This window comes from Paralichthys olivaceus, chromosome 11, assembly GCF_024713975.1.
Source record: "Paralichthys olivaceus isolate ysfri-2021 chromosome 11, ASM2471397v2, whole genome shotgun sequence".
In the NCBI taxonomy this organism is placed as follows: Eukaryota; Metazoa; Chordata; class Actinopteri; order Pleuronectiformes; family Paralichthyidae; genus Paralichthys; species Paralichthys olivaceus.
The window spans coordinates 2,024,411-2,038,448 of NC_091103.1; the positions used below are offsets into that span (position 1 = coordinate 2,024,411).

Consider the following 14,038-nt stretch of genomic DNA (forward strand, 5'->3'; position numbering starts at 1 on the left):
TTGAGAACGAGAGAGAGGGCACGAAGGAAAGAGAAGAAAGAGAAGAGAGGGATGCAGAGAAAGAGATGGAGTGGAGTCTTGAGTGCACAGAGTCTAATGAATGTGTGTGTTGGCAGATAAGAGTTTCGGTTTAATTAAAGGGGCAGAATGGGCTTTAGGGGAGGTTCCATAATTAATCTTCTTTTTCTAAATCCTAGGAAAAGAGCAGTGGCACTCTGTCTTATCGCTCCTCTGGTTTCATCCAGAGCTAAGTTTGTTTTGCTGCTCTGCAGCTGGAGTCCTCAATCAGCAGTAACGTTATTTCATGTTAAATAAGAGAAAAACATGTTTTTCATTTTAAAAAGACAGCAGACGACTTGTTGTGTATCACTGTTCTTCTGACAGTGCTGGAGATATAATTAATGAAAAAAATTAATTTGTTTAACAGTGTTAAAAAAGTGAATCAGCAGCTGCTGCTGTTATTAAACCATCTGCTGTTGCCGCAGACGACAGGAAGCAGCCACCGCTTTACAGGTGACTGAGGTTAAACCACATCAAAACTAAATATCATTTATTTCCCAACTGAGACATCCCTGTTCAGGTTCGACTGTTTCAACCAGCCGACGCTTTCAGGGGTCAGACGTGGTCAGATACCACCACCACCACCACCACCCCTCCCCGACCCATAATGCTCTGTTGTTGTGAGGATAGGACAGAATAAATGCTCTGAGTTTTGCTTCAGGCTCATTTGAATGCCTGCCCCCACTCTTTCCTGTAACTCATGTTTGGTTTGATGAGTCACATGTCAGACATTGTGAGGATATTACCAAATACAGTCTCACAAATCATGTGACTGCAGCAGCACGTTTGATTAAATCACTTCAACAGAAAATGTCTCTGTGAGCATTTAACATTTTTAACATTGCATGATTTATGTCCTGTACATATTGAAATCAAAGAACTCCCTGAGAATATAATTAGAGAAGTGTATCAGCAGCACCTTCATACTGTAGCTCCACTCGGTGATCTCTAAGTTAGTCGATTGATTTTTTTCTCACACTTACTTGAATACAAGATGAAGTTCAAGAACTGTGTTTATCTAAACTACTTGAGTTTGTGAGTTAATTATTTCTAACTTGATGAGAAACTTTATCTTTTCATGATATATTTGTCTCCAAGCTTTAATTTTCAGAAAATACCTGATGCAAGAGAACAGCTGAAGTCCAAGGTTTCAACTGTAACGCATGAATGCAGATGGATCATCGTCATTCATTGTAATTAGTTTTCACAAATGTAAGAAACTTGAGACAGAATCATTTTAAAAAACAGTGTTTTATTAGTAAATGTAACAAAAATATCAGTTCTGCTCAAGAAAATTGATCAAATGACAAAATAAGATGGAAAAACAGGTTGAATCTTATGACGTGTGGAGCAAGTACTGATATAAATAATCCGAGCGAACACACAGGTCATGGTGACTGGTTTGGTCCAAAGTAGTCAACCATGCCGTTGCCTTTACGACCATCGAAGAAGAAGAAGTTGCAGTGAGGAGCATCTCTTTGGGAAAGAGCCTGAAGAGAAAGACAAAGAGAAAAGATAAATGACACTTTACTAAACTAATTTTTAAGGAACTAGGAAGTCTCAGTCTGTGTGATTAAAGGAGACATGATGAGTTTTCCTCTAGTGTGGTATGTCGGTGTTTTTGTGGCTGTAAAAGTTCTGCAAAGTTAAAAAGCCCAAAGTCGGCAGTAAAAGGAGCTCCTCTCCTCTACAGGAAAAACTGAAGCTCCCCAGACGCCTCGTCAGTAGTCTGGACCATACTTCCACATTTGCATAATGCACACCCAGCGGCCAGTCTGGAACTTCACTAAGTCAGGTAGAGCGAGAGCAGAGGTCGACACGTGCTGCTCGACAAATCCCAATAGAGTCGTCCAGCTGGCCAATCAGAGCAGACTGGGCTTTGTCAGGAGGGGGGTCTTGTTTTCATCTCTTTAGTTACAGTGACTTTGTAAAAATCCATACATTACATACAAACAGCTCATCCCTGAAGCCGGAGAAAACCTGGTAGACACAACTCCACACAAAAACACCATGGTCGGCTAACACCCCCGACTGTGAGGCGACGGTGATAACCACTGCACCACCATGAGAACCGTTTTATTAAGGCCAGCATGTCCACAGTGTTTGTCCGGCACACTGAAAGTTCCTCAGAGTCTGAGGGAGTGAAATCAGTCCGATTCAGCCGGCCAGTTGCCGAGGGTTTCATCATGATGTAGAGATTGGCCTTGTGTCAATATAATGCAGTCTGACTCAGAGCTGTCAGTCTCCTCCCTCCCTCCCTCCCTCCCTCCCCACACCCACAGACCTGAACTCCTCAGTTTACCTCAGTCTGAGGACACCACGCTTACAGAAATATGGTTTCTAATCCCCTCTATGATTTAGGTGAAATCATATTCAGGTCATGCAGAGAGAGAGGGAGGGGGGGAGGGGGGGAGGGGGGAGAGAGAGAGAGAGAGAGAAGCTCATTTCTCCACATTTGTGCGTTAAGACTTTGTGCATTAAATAATGATGATGTTTTTATCTGGGAGATAACAAGCTTTGTTACTATACTTACACAGACGATTCCAATATTCTAACCTAAGTTATTTTTGTTGAAACTCAATTTAAACTGGATGAAAAATGAGATATGAAGCTTCTTACATTCCTCAACAACTGGTCGATTCAAGAATTCATGGCGAGACCACGGGGAACTCAAGCAAGGGACGACTAATTAGTCCATCAGTGTCTGAGTTCTCAGTAAAGTTAAAAAGGAATGATGCGTGTTATACGTTGCTATACTTATCAGCCTGAGGGGGTTTAACACACCAGTGTGTTTAAGGCAAACAGGATGCGTACATAATATTATTCGAAGTCTTTGTGCTCAAATATTTATTAAGGTCTATGGGTCAGACTCGTAACTAATGCAAATACTGTAAACAAACAGTGTCAGTGTTCAGATGTATGTTTTCCACTGGACTTCCTTCTAACGGTCCTGTTACGATCTTTTATGTTACAATATCAATGAATGTATTATGTTGTTCAGCTCGAGGACACTATAAACCATTTCTCCTATTGAGAGGCTGCTGCCAGAGCATCACACTGCGTTTCACTGTGGTCACAGTTGAAATCCTTTCTACACAGAGCTGTGTCGCTGCCGTTTATCTGGATCTGACCCAGAACCAGCTGAGACCAGCTGAGTGGCCACCTGTCAGCTGACTGACTCACACAATAGACTGGTTTTCTTCATCATTTACTACAACCGAGTGAATATCATCACATGTCAAAGACACCAAAGAAGCTTCCACATTTTTTTCTTGCTTACCTTGACAACTTCCTGTCCCAGAACCCCCCCCATCACAGCGCACACTGGAGACATCTCGGAGAAGCAGTAGCTGAGGACAAACAGCACAAGGAAACGGAAAGTGTGATGTTATAGAAGGGACAAGTTCAGAAAGTTACCCTATCATGGATTATTTACTGAAATTCTATGGAGGAGTTGTATCTCTTAGTGACTGCCCCCTCGCACTAACTCTGGAGAATGTCTGAATGAGCCCATGTGAGAACACAGCAGGAGATTCTCTGCAGGATTCAGTGAATGAGTCGGCGTGTTGCTGATGCTTCTAACACACGACAGATGCAAAAACAAATATCTCAGAATGAAAAAGCGGAGCCATACACGAAGAAGACACAGACAAAGACGTCAAGAGCTTGTGGAGATAGAAGCCGACACTAGTGTCAGTGCTCTGTAAACAAAAACACATGACCTCCACAGCAGAATTAATTTGTTTCATCCTGCCTCCGCCTGCTGCTCCAGCCCTCTCCTGAACACTGCAGAGGATCTCCAGAATTCCAGACCCCACTGTTCGAATATTCTGAGGTTCATTCTTGTCAATGTCAACTTCATTTATGTAGCTCATTTAAAATGTCTCAGTTGACCAAAGTACTTCACAAAGTAAAAGGTACAACAAGAAAACATGCAATACATAAAATACCAAAGGTTAAAATAATATAAAATAACATAACAAAATAAAATCTGCTGGGATAATCGGCTCATAGAGAAGGCCAAAGAGAGGAGATGTGTTTTTAACAATGATTTGAAGTGTGTAAACTTTCTATCCCACATGTGTAAAATTAATACCACAAGACAATTAAAGCCGCTCTGCACCTGATGAAGTCATCATTCAGGAGGTCACTGCTGACCGCCAAGGTCTCGAGGACATCATCACGGATCTGTCTCAGGAGCTGACTGTCCTGTGCAAAGGACTGTGGGTCCGGGTCACGACCTTTGTCTGTGCGAAACTTCAACAGAACTGTGGAGAGGAAGGGAAGGCAGAAAAGAAAGAAGAGGAGAGGAAGAAACACAAGAATCAAACAGAAGAAAAGAAACTACAGTTGAGAGGCTGGAAACAATTTTTCTAAAGCAATATTTTCCATATAATGTATTGCACTATTGTCATTTATATTTCATCACGCTGATTATCATCTTATGGAAAGACAACAGCTCGTCTCCACTTCTGCTCACTTTAACACAAGATAAGATCAGAATGTGGTTGCACCATCAACCATTTCATCCGATTAGACCGGTTTCCCCACATCAAATCAAGAACGTGCACGCACGTACCCACACACACACACACACAAGCATGCAGTGATGCACCTGCACATTTTCAGTAAAAGAAAAAAAAAACTGCTTCAGGACTGACTGACAAATTAAAAATCAAAACTTTCTTTGGTGATGAGCAAACTTCTCCAACTGTATCACCCAGAACACACATCAACACATCGCCCCCGTATTTCCTGTTCGTCCATTAACTTAAACCACATGAGGAAGTCAAATCCTCCCACGTCCATTTCCACCACCCACACATACGCATGCGCGCACACACAGACACACACGCACACACACACAGTGGCTATGAATCATTTTCAGACCTGAGCTCTGCCCTTTATAGGAGAAAGTTTGCTGGTAGAATGTTGAGGGCACAAATGGCATCATGCTCAGGTCTGCACCAGGCAGGAAATCAAACAGAATTTCATACAGAATATAATAATGTGTACAAGGATGGAGCAGCAATGGTTTCCCTGAACCTCATGAGGATCAAATACAACAAAGAATATTTTGTTCCATATTTTATAACAATATCTGTACAGAGGGTGAGAGCGACTTTCTGTTGAAACTAGTAGAATGTTGGTTTCTTAAAGTGAGATCGGTGGGAATTATTATAAACTTCATTACCTCCACCAAAGAGGCAATGCTTTCATTTGGGTTTGTTTGTTATTCTCTCTTTCTGTTAGTTAGCAAGATTCCACAAAAACTACTGAACGTATTACTGCTGATGCGACATGTGTCAGGGAAGAACCCATTGAATTATCGTGCGGATCACAATCAAGAGGCAGTTTTTTCTTTAACGTTGTTTGCAACATTTTTGTTGATCTGTAAGAGAATAATTCATGGATCTTGATGAAAAGGTTTTTTAGGAGAAGTTTATGAATGTGTGCAATTTGGTGCAGATCCAATAAAATCCAGATCTAGTGAATGGCAGAGGTCTGTACTTTATAAATGCCATTTGATTTTTTATATACTGTATTAAACCGGTTAACTTTATACACAAGAGCTTTTTCCTCCCATTGGTCACCGTTTCTGATCAAATTGAATATATGATTTAAAAAAGAACACACACACACACTCACTCTCTCATGAGAGTTCAAATCACTCGACTGTTCCCGTGAGACAGGAAGCAGTTGTAACAGAGGATGAGCCACTTCCTCATCGTTTGCCCAAAACAACAACTGGTAGCTCCAATTATAGAAACAGTGAAGGAATAATAACACTGCCAACTTTCTCATGTTCACCAAATTACAATCTAGACAATGTTTCCACTAAGAGCCTGAAAAGCAAGAGACCGAAGACTGAAAGCTACAACACGTGGGTTTCAGAGAGTGGAGGTATTTGACTGAAGGCTCAACATCTGGAACAAACCTGCCAACATGTTCAGAACACAAATGTGACTGCAAATGATGAGTGACTAAAAAAAAAAACTGTCTGTTGAGAAAACAAATGTACCAGACAGCCACTGTCACATGACTGCATCAGTCCAATACTAGACTGTTTAAAATAAATCATTTCACACACTCAAAGATATCAATCCATTAAATACGTCTGATTTCTTGCAATGTTAGAGAAAGTGAGAAACAATATTCCTGGATACGCCCCATCATCATCTCATGGGTTCTTTCTTGGCCCATGTCCCATCCTTCCACCAAGTTTGGAGGAAATCCTGCTGACAAACCAAAACCACCAACAAACAAACCAATGGGACGGGGGTAAAGATATAATTTATCTAAAGTTTAAAAATCTAATCATGGTAGTAAAAGTGGGCACAGCTAAAATACTGGCATCCTTCAGATGGTAAGAACTGCAGGACATGCACAAAAGATTTACAGCTGAAAACCATACCTGTGATGATGGTGCTGTTTGCGTCAGTGAGTCTTATAATTGTTCTTTAAGCTTTTAAGTGAAGGAGCTGATTTTAATGAATGCATCATCATCATCATCATCATCATCATCATCATGATGAGACTGAAATTACTTCTAATTGTTCAAGTGTGGCTACATCAACACACAGTATGACAATTAATCATCTTATTTCCTCTGTCTTCATATTGTACATCGCTGTCCAAAGCTCTTACATTAGTGTGATTTGCTAATGGACAATGTTTGACTTTTAAAAAGTTAGATTTATGCAGCCTGGGTGCAGGGTCATTGTATAAAATATATTTTTCATGTAACAATGTTTTTATTCTAATAACCATTGGTCAACCTTTTTTATATAGACTGTTCTGCTTCACATTTGTGACTAGTGTATACTGTCACCCCTGTATTTCATTTTCATTACTTGCTGCATTTAAACATGGAAAAGTTTTCAGAATTTACAAGTCTGTCACCATTTTCTGGTTGTTTCCTGTTGTCATATGCTTGTCGTGTGTAGGTGGAAGTGTCAACTTGTTCTCTGTTCTACGCCCTGTGCACATGACTGGCCATGGACAGCCTGTGATGGAAACTACATGAGGGAGAATAACAAGTCTAAGGAGAAGATCATCAGAAGCTGTAAATGACCTGAAAACAGGAAGTTATCATTTAGATCTATTTAAAGGGTTGATGGTCCCTAAACCTGTAAACAATATTTTTTTTTTTTTACCCATTGCTGATTAAATTTAGCACTGAAATCTCTAGACCGAGATTTACATTCAACAACTCCCAACACATGTGCTGCGACAGCTCATCAGCTAAATTGGAGCCGGTAATTTTGCATGTTTATTGTGTGTGTTTCAGTCTCTGTTCCTACACAATTTCAGTTTCAAAATTCTACGCTTTTTTTTTTTTCCACCGACCTTTCGGGATTATTTGTGATCATCTCTCTTAATGGAAATGTGTCTCCTGCCTCCCACACAGAAAGTCAGTCAGAAGACTTTAAAATTATTGCACATTAAAACATGAATGAACAATTTCACAAACACTTTCTTACAAAATCATCATGAGAAAACGTGTCATTCTTTGTCAATTTAATTATCAACCTTCATCTTTAAAACTGCTTATAAAAAAGAAAATAATTTTTTGAGAGTTGCAAGGATTGATTATATTTTATCTATTAAACTGTACTGACAAAACTTTAACTGTTTAAAATGCAAATAATAAAACGATCATCAGCATTTACTAGTTTAGATGACAAATATCAGGTTTTGAATTTAAAATGACATTATTACAGGGGAAGGCTAATATTCACATTTCAACAGTCACTAAACCATTTGTATTTCTACAGGTTTTATAAAGTGAAGATTCTTATTACCATGAAGAAGGAAGTAGTCAACTGGTGTTCGCTTCAAACCGGCTTTAGCCTTCTCACTCGTCCAATCAACCTCCAGAGCCTCCTTCAGCGTGCAGAAGCTGGACGTCTAATTGGTTGGATATTCAAATCAAATAAAAGAAAGTAATTTTTAGGACAAACATGAAGCAATGCCTGAAATCATGTCTGCATAAGGAAAAGAGTTACATTGATTTAGACTTGTGATTAAAAACCCATGTATTAAAAACTGGTTCATGTTTGAGAAAGAGAGAGAAAGAAAAGTATTACATTCAACCCAGAAGGGTTGGTTTCATAAAGAAGAAGATTTCTATCCCCCCAACGTCCATTTAAAAAGGAAATCATTTTATTCACAATCAATACAAACATTTCATGGAGCAAAATTGATGGAAAATATATTTGTAGACAACATTTCTTTGGGGGACAAAAAAGGTGGATTTGACGGAGAGGTGGTTTTCATACCTTCTTCACCATGGTGGTCTCGTTCGGGTCGACTTTGGCTTTCTTTGCCTCTGGGCCGTCTCCAGTGGGTTTCACTATTTTAGGTTTCTCCCTAAAGAGAAAGAGAGAGACAGTGAAGAACAGAGCTGTTTTACATTATCAGCAAATAAAGGTTTGTTCAGAAAACGAGGCTCACCACATGTATTGTATTTTGTATAGTACTGTGTGTTCATGTACTGTAGTGGATCAGATGGATTCAACAAACAGAGTAAAGTTGCAAAAAAAAAAAAAAAAATAGTTGCAATGGGACCTATCACTAATTTGTGGTTTGTCAGTCAGCCTGCCCTGCTGCAGTGCCTTTGAGCAAGACATCACTGCAGCTTCCGCTGTAAAAACTGAACCTGTCCCATGGGTAAATGTATTAAACCCAGTTTGGATCGCTGTTGAAACTCACTCAACATAGTTGTGCTCCTTTCCAAGGTTGCAGAACATGTAACCATAGTAACCGTGGACGTCACCACAGAAGACCTTGATGTTGCGCTGAGAACAGAGCTGGTCGACCCGCACCATCAGGTCTCTGGAGCAGCCCGTCAGACACACCTGAGGGAATCAAACACGGTGGAACAGTTGAAGGTTAGTGGACTTTCTCCTTTTGAAATAAGTGGAGCAGAGAGTTTACGAGTCTTCGTGCTGCACTTGTGTGGCTACTTCGGGGGATTCAAACCTGGAGGCTACGAAACAAAGTTAAATAAGGCTTAACAACATATAGCTGTGATGCTGTGATCAAACCTTTATTTTCAAATACCAAGATTTATTGTTACCTTGGGATGTTGTGTTTTCACCACTGACTGTCGGTTTGTTTGTCAGTAGAATTACACAAAACTTCTGTAAAGACTTCCATGAAACTTGGTGGACGGATGGATGGAAAAAAGAACCAGATCCACACAAAGGCTGAATATCCAGGATTTCTTTACCACTGTCTTCAACATTGTGAGTCAGCCTGATTGAATGTAAGGGGACAGTTGGGCCTTGACAGAGGTATGAGCTCTACTGAGTTTCATTCTAGTTACAAAGGGATGTATCAGAGACCTGAACAGTTGTGAAGCAAACATCGCAGTGTTTAAGAGACTCCTTTCAAATGTGACCAATAACTTAAGAGATACATTTGTAAAGAAAAAAAGTCCTTGTGTTTTTCTATAAATAATTTAATCTTTCACCATATATGCAGTGATGGATGTTTACTGACCTCTCGCAGTAAAATAAGGTTTGTACTTTCTATACCCTTCTGAAACTTCAATATCTAAAAATGAAGATTTGTGAAAATGAACTCCACTGTGCTGCTCTACTGGGCACCTTCTCCGCCTCTACCACCCTGCCGTTTTGTTTTTGTGCTGTTATTCACTCATTTCCATTCTTATTAACATAACAATAAAACTGCTAACAATAACAGAAACATCAAATTATATCGTCCATCTCCTGCTTTATCCCCAAGAGAAAGGCAGACATATATTACTTCTAAAAGTTAGCTGCAACCCTTAAAAAAACACACACAAAAAACGAATTAATCTGCATCTTTCAGCCTCACAAGAACAACAACACAACTGAACGGTGGCTGGTTGACTGACAAACTGAGACACACCTACAGCAGAACAACCAAACAAGGCTGGAGACAACACAGTGACACAGCGTACCATGGCAAAATCAGGGTGGATCAGTGTATGCCTGTAAACAACTGACCGGGGGGGCTGGGTCCGTCTTATCCTGCCGACCCAGTCCAGCCCCAAAAACACCCTCAGCTCACTGATAACACTGATGCTGCATCGTTGACATCTCAGACTGTTCAGAGCAAAGCAGCAGAGACCAGAGTCACGGACCAGCGCGGCCAAACAGGACTAAAAAAAAGGATGCATCAACCTGGTGGACATGCAGATCACCACTTATTTCCCTCTTATGATAAGCAATCATTATTTACCAAGAGCAAGCATGTAGTTAAAGCATCAGAAGAACAGGGAAGTGATTTTAAGGAACGCATTGCTAAACTAGAGCGTCATTCAGTACATCTCATACCTCCGCCAAGACCCAACAGATCCCTTATGAAACCACATCTGATTCACTAGATCCAGGTTTTTATTTGGATCTGAATACACATACAGTTTCTGTGATCTTTCTCTGAGAAATATTAATTCATATTAATTATAAAATTTTAATGTTAAAGAAAGTGAAAAGAAAATCTGGATCCACCTCCCGACTGCAGAACACACATATATTTTTAATTGTAGTATAAACAGACAAAGAGGGTGAACGACAGTGTAAGTAGCCAGTCAGCTGTATTCTGCATATACCAGATGGACAGTGTGCTTTTCATTTGTATTCATTCTTCAGTAATTAGGCCACTTGTATGAAATCTGTGACCACACTCCAAACACTCTACTTTAATCACCCTCCATCTTCCCGCTGAGACACAGACACATCCGAGGAAGCACATGAAAGTGATGTGTTTGTTTTTTTCTCTCTCTAGCCTTTTCAATTATCCCACTTTCTCTTCTCTTACCATCTCTTCCTTTCTCGCTCTGTCCTCCAATTCATCCCATCCTCACTTCGCTTTATTATACTGATATCTTCTTCGTCTTCCTCCCGTCCCACTCTCCCCCCTCCCTCTTGCTGACCCTCTCTAAGCACCCCCAGAGGGAGGAAGGCTGCCAACAATTCAGACACAACAGGAGGGGGAAAAAACCTTCTAATTTTTTCTTCTGATGGTGTTTAAACACATTCTTCCCTTCAGCAGTTGAACGTGTGCGTATATGACTGCCTGTGGAAATTCATTTTAATTGATGCTGAAGTAACTTTTTACCTTACAAACAATCACCCATCATATATATACTGCACATCTTTGAGGTTCACTGGGAGAGTTGGAAACAATCACAGGGGATATTCATACATTCTTCATTATAGTACATTGCATTTACAGTATTCACACCATGTCACCTTATAAATTGTTATGTTGCAGTCTAATGCCTAAATTCATTTTTCAATCTACACGCAATAGCTCATAATGAGAGTGAAAACAGAATTTTTAAAATGTCTGATTTAATTTGTAATTATTCACAAAGGAAAAACACAGGCACAAGTGTACAAGTGGATTTGGGGATTTTCTGCTCTGCTTCTCTGCAGAGCCTGTAAAGCTCGATCAGGGATTGTTGGTGAACATGTTCAGGTCTCTGAGAACTTTGATTGGGTTCATGGCTTTGGCTGCTCCACTCACAGACATCTATACAGTTGTCATGAAGCCACTCCTGTGACAAGCCAGCAACTATACTCATTGTGTGTTTAATACTATTTAATATGACAATAAGGTTTTTTTCCAGTTATATCAGAAGACAGTTGCATGATAAAACATTCAGGACAAAAAGTTAGCATTAATATTTTCTTAAATGTGAAGCAAAGCTGAAGCCATTCCACTGCTACAAGCCCACTTCATAGAAATCTGATGTTTTGGTTCTGACAGAGCAAAACATATATGGGCAACAAGCGACATCTAGCGGCCACTTGAGTACTACAAGGCTCGGTGGACACATTTCTGTGCTATTGTACAAATAATACCAGACAACCCTAAAACGCAAAACTACATTCAGACAGAACTCCAAAGAGGTAAACAAACCTTTTTTAAAGTGTTTATACTGCATATTTCAAGATCTGATTTCCGGAAATACACATTTGGGCTACTTTACTACTCAAATTATTTAAATAGGTTCTCTATTATCCCAATTTAATTTATATTTCATGATATTTGAGTGCAGCTGTCTTTTAGTTATACAGTGTATTTGACTGTATGTTTATATTTACTCACTGTATCAAATTGCAGAAAGAAGTCATCTGGTTTGTCTTCGACTCTGCCTGGGTCGGCATGGACTTCCACCATTGGGTTGAGATTCTGTGCTCGTTCAAGAGAGGCCTGGGCCCGATTCTTACCCTGGGCTGTCACTGGAACCAGAAACTGAGCTCGACATGTCTCCTCTGACACCTGATTAACACACAAATAGAGAATATATGGAATGGTGTTGTTTAATTTCCTCTGAGACCCTTACTTTATTTATATAGCACAATTAAAAACCAATCTTCAAAACTATATGAGGCCAGAATTAAGCTGCAATTACAATTTGCCATAATAAATATAACTGGTTTCTTTCATTGCTGGGTTGTTCAAATATTACTTTGCAACATGCACCCTCTCCTGGACATTTGTAACAATGCAGATTTCAAATGCCACATAATGAAAATCTACTCTCAATCTATTTTTATTGGCAATGAACAAATCAGACAGATGTTTAGTTTATAGCTGAAAACAAATATTTGAGGATTCAAAGTGAAACCTAAATCCTCTCTGTGAATAAAAGTTTGTTCTGACAACAAAAGGGGGAACCTGTGTGTCCCGTGCAGGACGTACCTGTTCATGATCCAACAAAGTGAGACTTTTAACTCCAGCGAGGATGAGGTTTTTGGCCACTTCAGCCCCAAGACCACCTAAACCTGCCAGGAGCACACGAGACCCTCGCAACCTGTAACACAAAGAAACACATGCAGACTAACTATTAAATACACTCATCTGTATTTGAACTGCCCTCTCCTAGAAACCACACACAGGTAAACCAAACTACTACAAATTACATACACACAGAGGTAGATTCAAGTTGCTCAGAAATCAGAAACACAGTTTAAAACAATTTTCAAGCAAAATTTGAGATTAAAGAAGTAGAGGTTCAGGATTTAAATGATGAATAAAAGGACACAACTTAAAAATAAAAAAATGGGTTAAAGTAGTAAAATAATACAGAACAATTGACAGAACTGTATAAAATAAAATAAAAGTAGAACACAATACAATGGTACGACAGAATAGTTAAAAAGTGCAATATATGGACTTTATTAGAGTCTAGTAACAGCGAACCTGACTGTTATGACTGTTAAATGAAACTTTGAACTCTGCCCCCACTGACACAACTTGATTACAACCATGTGTAATGGATCAATGTGCAATAACCATCACAATAATCTGCACTTTAAACAAACACATATCTGCCTCTACTCTGCATCCTTGTACAGTTTTATTACATTTCGTAGAGAATACTTGCACTATTTTCTATTTCTATATATTTCTTTTAATACTATTTTTCGGCAGACTGAAAAACAAAGTAGGAATTTCACAACATGCTGTAAACTGTGTTTATCTGCTGTGCGCATGACGATAAACATCTTGAATCCATCAGCGAAGACAATGAAAAGACCACGACATACAAACAAATAGACACTGGTCATTTCAAGAGTGAGTCCACACAGCGCATGATCCAAGAATCATTCAACAACAACTTCCGACAAATTCAAACACGGGTCGGTCAAACGCTTTCTACCGGTGCAACAAGCCAAACCCTCCGCTGCACTGATTAGCTTTGAAGGCTAAGAGTAAGCTAACCGACCTCTTCTGAGCATCCAGCCCCCACAGTCGAATCTGACGGTCGTACTGTGCCGCCTCCTCCTCGCTGATGACCGGGTCCTCCTTCTCGATCGTATCGATCATGTCGATTCACCCTAAACACGAGAATGTCGCTGAAATAATTATCGAATTGTTCAGGCGCTGTTGTCGATGTTTCAAATGGAGCGACGGTCCCGCTGAATGGGCGCTGGGTGATGACGTCACAAGCGAAACAAAAGAAGTGGTCTCA

At 39.8% G+C, this 14,038-nt stretch overlaps 1 protein-coding gene and 1 long non-coding RNA gene across 2 annotated transcripts; one reads left to right on the forward strand and one right to left on the reverse strand.

The window, feature by feature from the left end:
* Positions 1–1,292: 1,292 nt before the first annotated feature.
* sae1 (SUMO1 activating enzyme subunit 1) lies at positions 1,293–14,031 on the reverse strand. Its single transcript, XM_020103946.2, has 9 exons — positions 13,793–14,031; positions 12,766–12,877; positions 12,169–12,342; positions 8,776–8,921; positions 8,343–8,433; positions 7,866–7,971; positions 4,184–4,328; positions 3,341–3,410; positions 1,293–1,550 (listed from the first exon to the last, which is right to left on the reverse strand). Exons 1-9 carry the CDS (start codon positions 13,891–13,893, stop codon positions 1,449–1,451), a joined length of 1,047 nt encoding a protein of 348 aa, XP_019959505.1. The 5' UTR covers positions 13,894–14,031; the 3' UTR covers positions 1,293–1,448.
* Positions 8,851–9,331, forward strand: LOC138411994 (uncharacterized). The gene is made up of 2 exons (XR_011244487.1): positions 8,851–8,954; positions 9,192–9,331. It is a non-coding gene; the product is annotated as an uncharacterized lncRNA (long non-coding RNA).
* Positions 14,032–14,038: the final 7 nt, after the last annotated feature.

Coding starts and splice junctions, on each gene's coding strand:
- sae1 (XM_020103946.2), bottom strand. CDS start 13,893: ATGATCGATACGATCGAGAAGGAGGACCCGGTCATCAGCGAGGAGGAG. Junction 12,343..12,765: donor CTTTGTTGGATCATGAACAG/GTACGTCCTGCA, acceptor TGTGTTAATCAG/GTGTCAGAGGAGACATGTCG. Junction 3,411..4,183: donor CTGAATGATGACTTCATCAG/GTGCAGAGCGGC, acceptor GTTTGTCCTCAG/CTACTGCTTCTCCGAGATGT.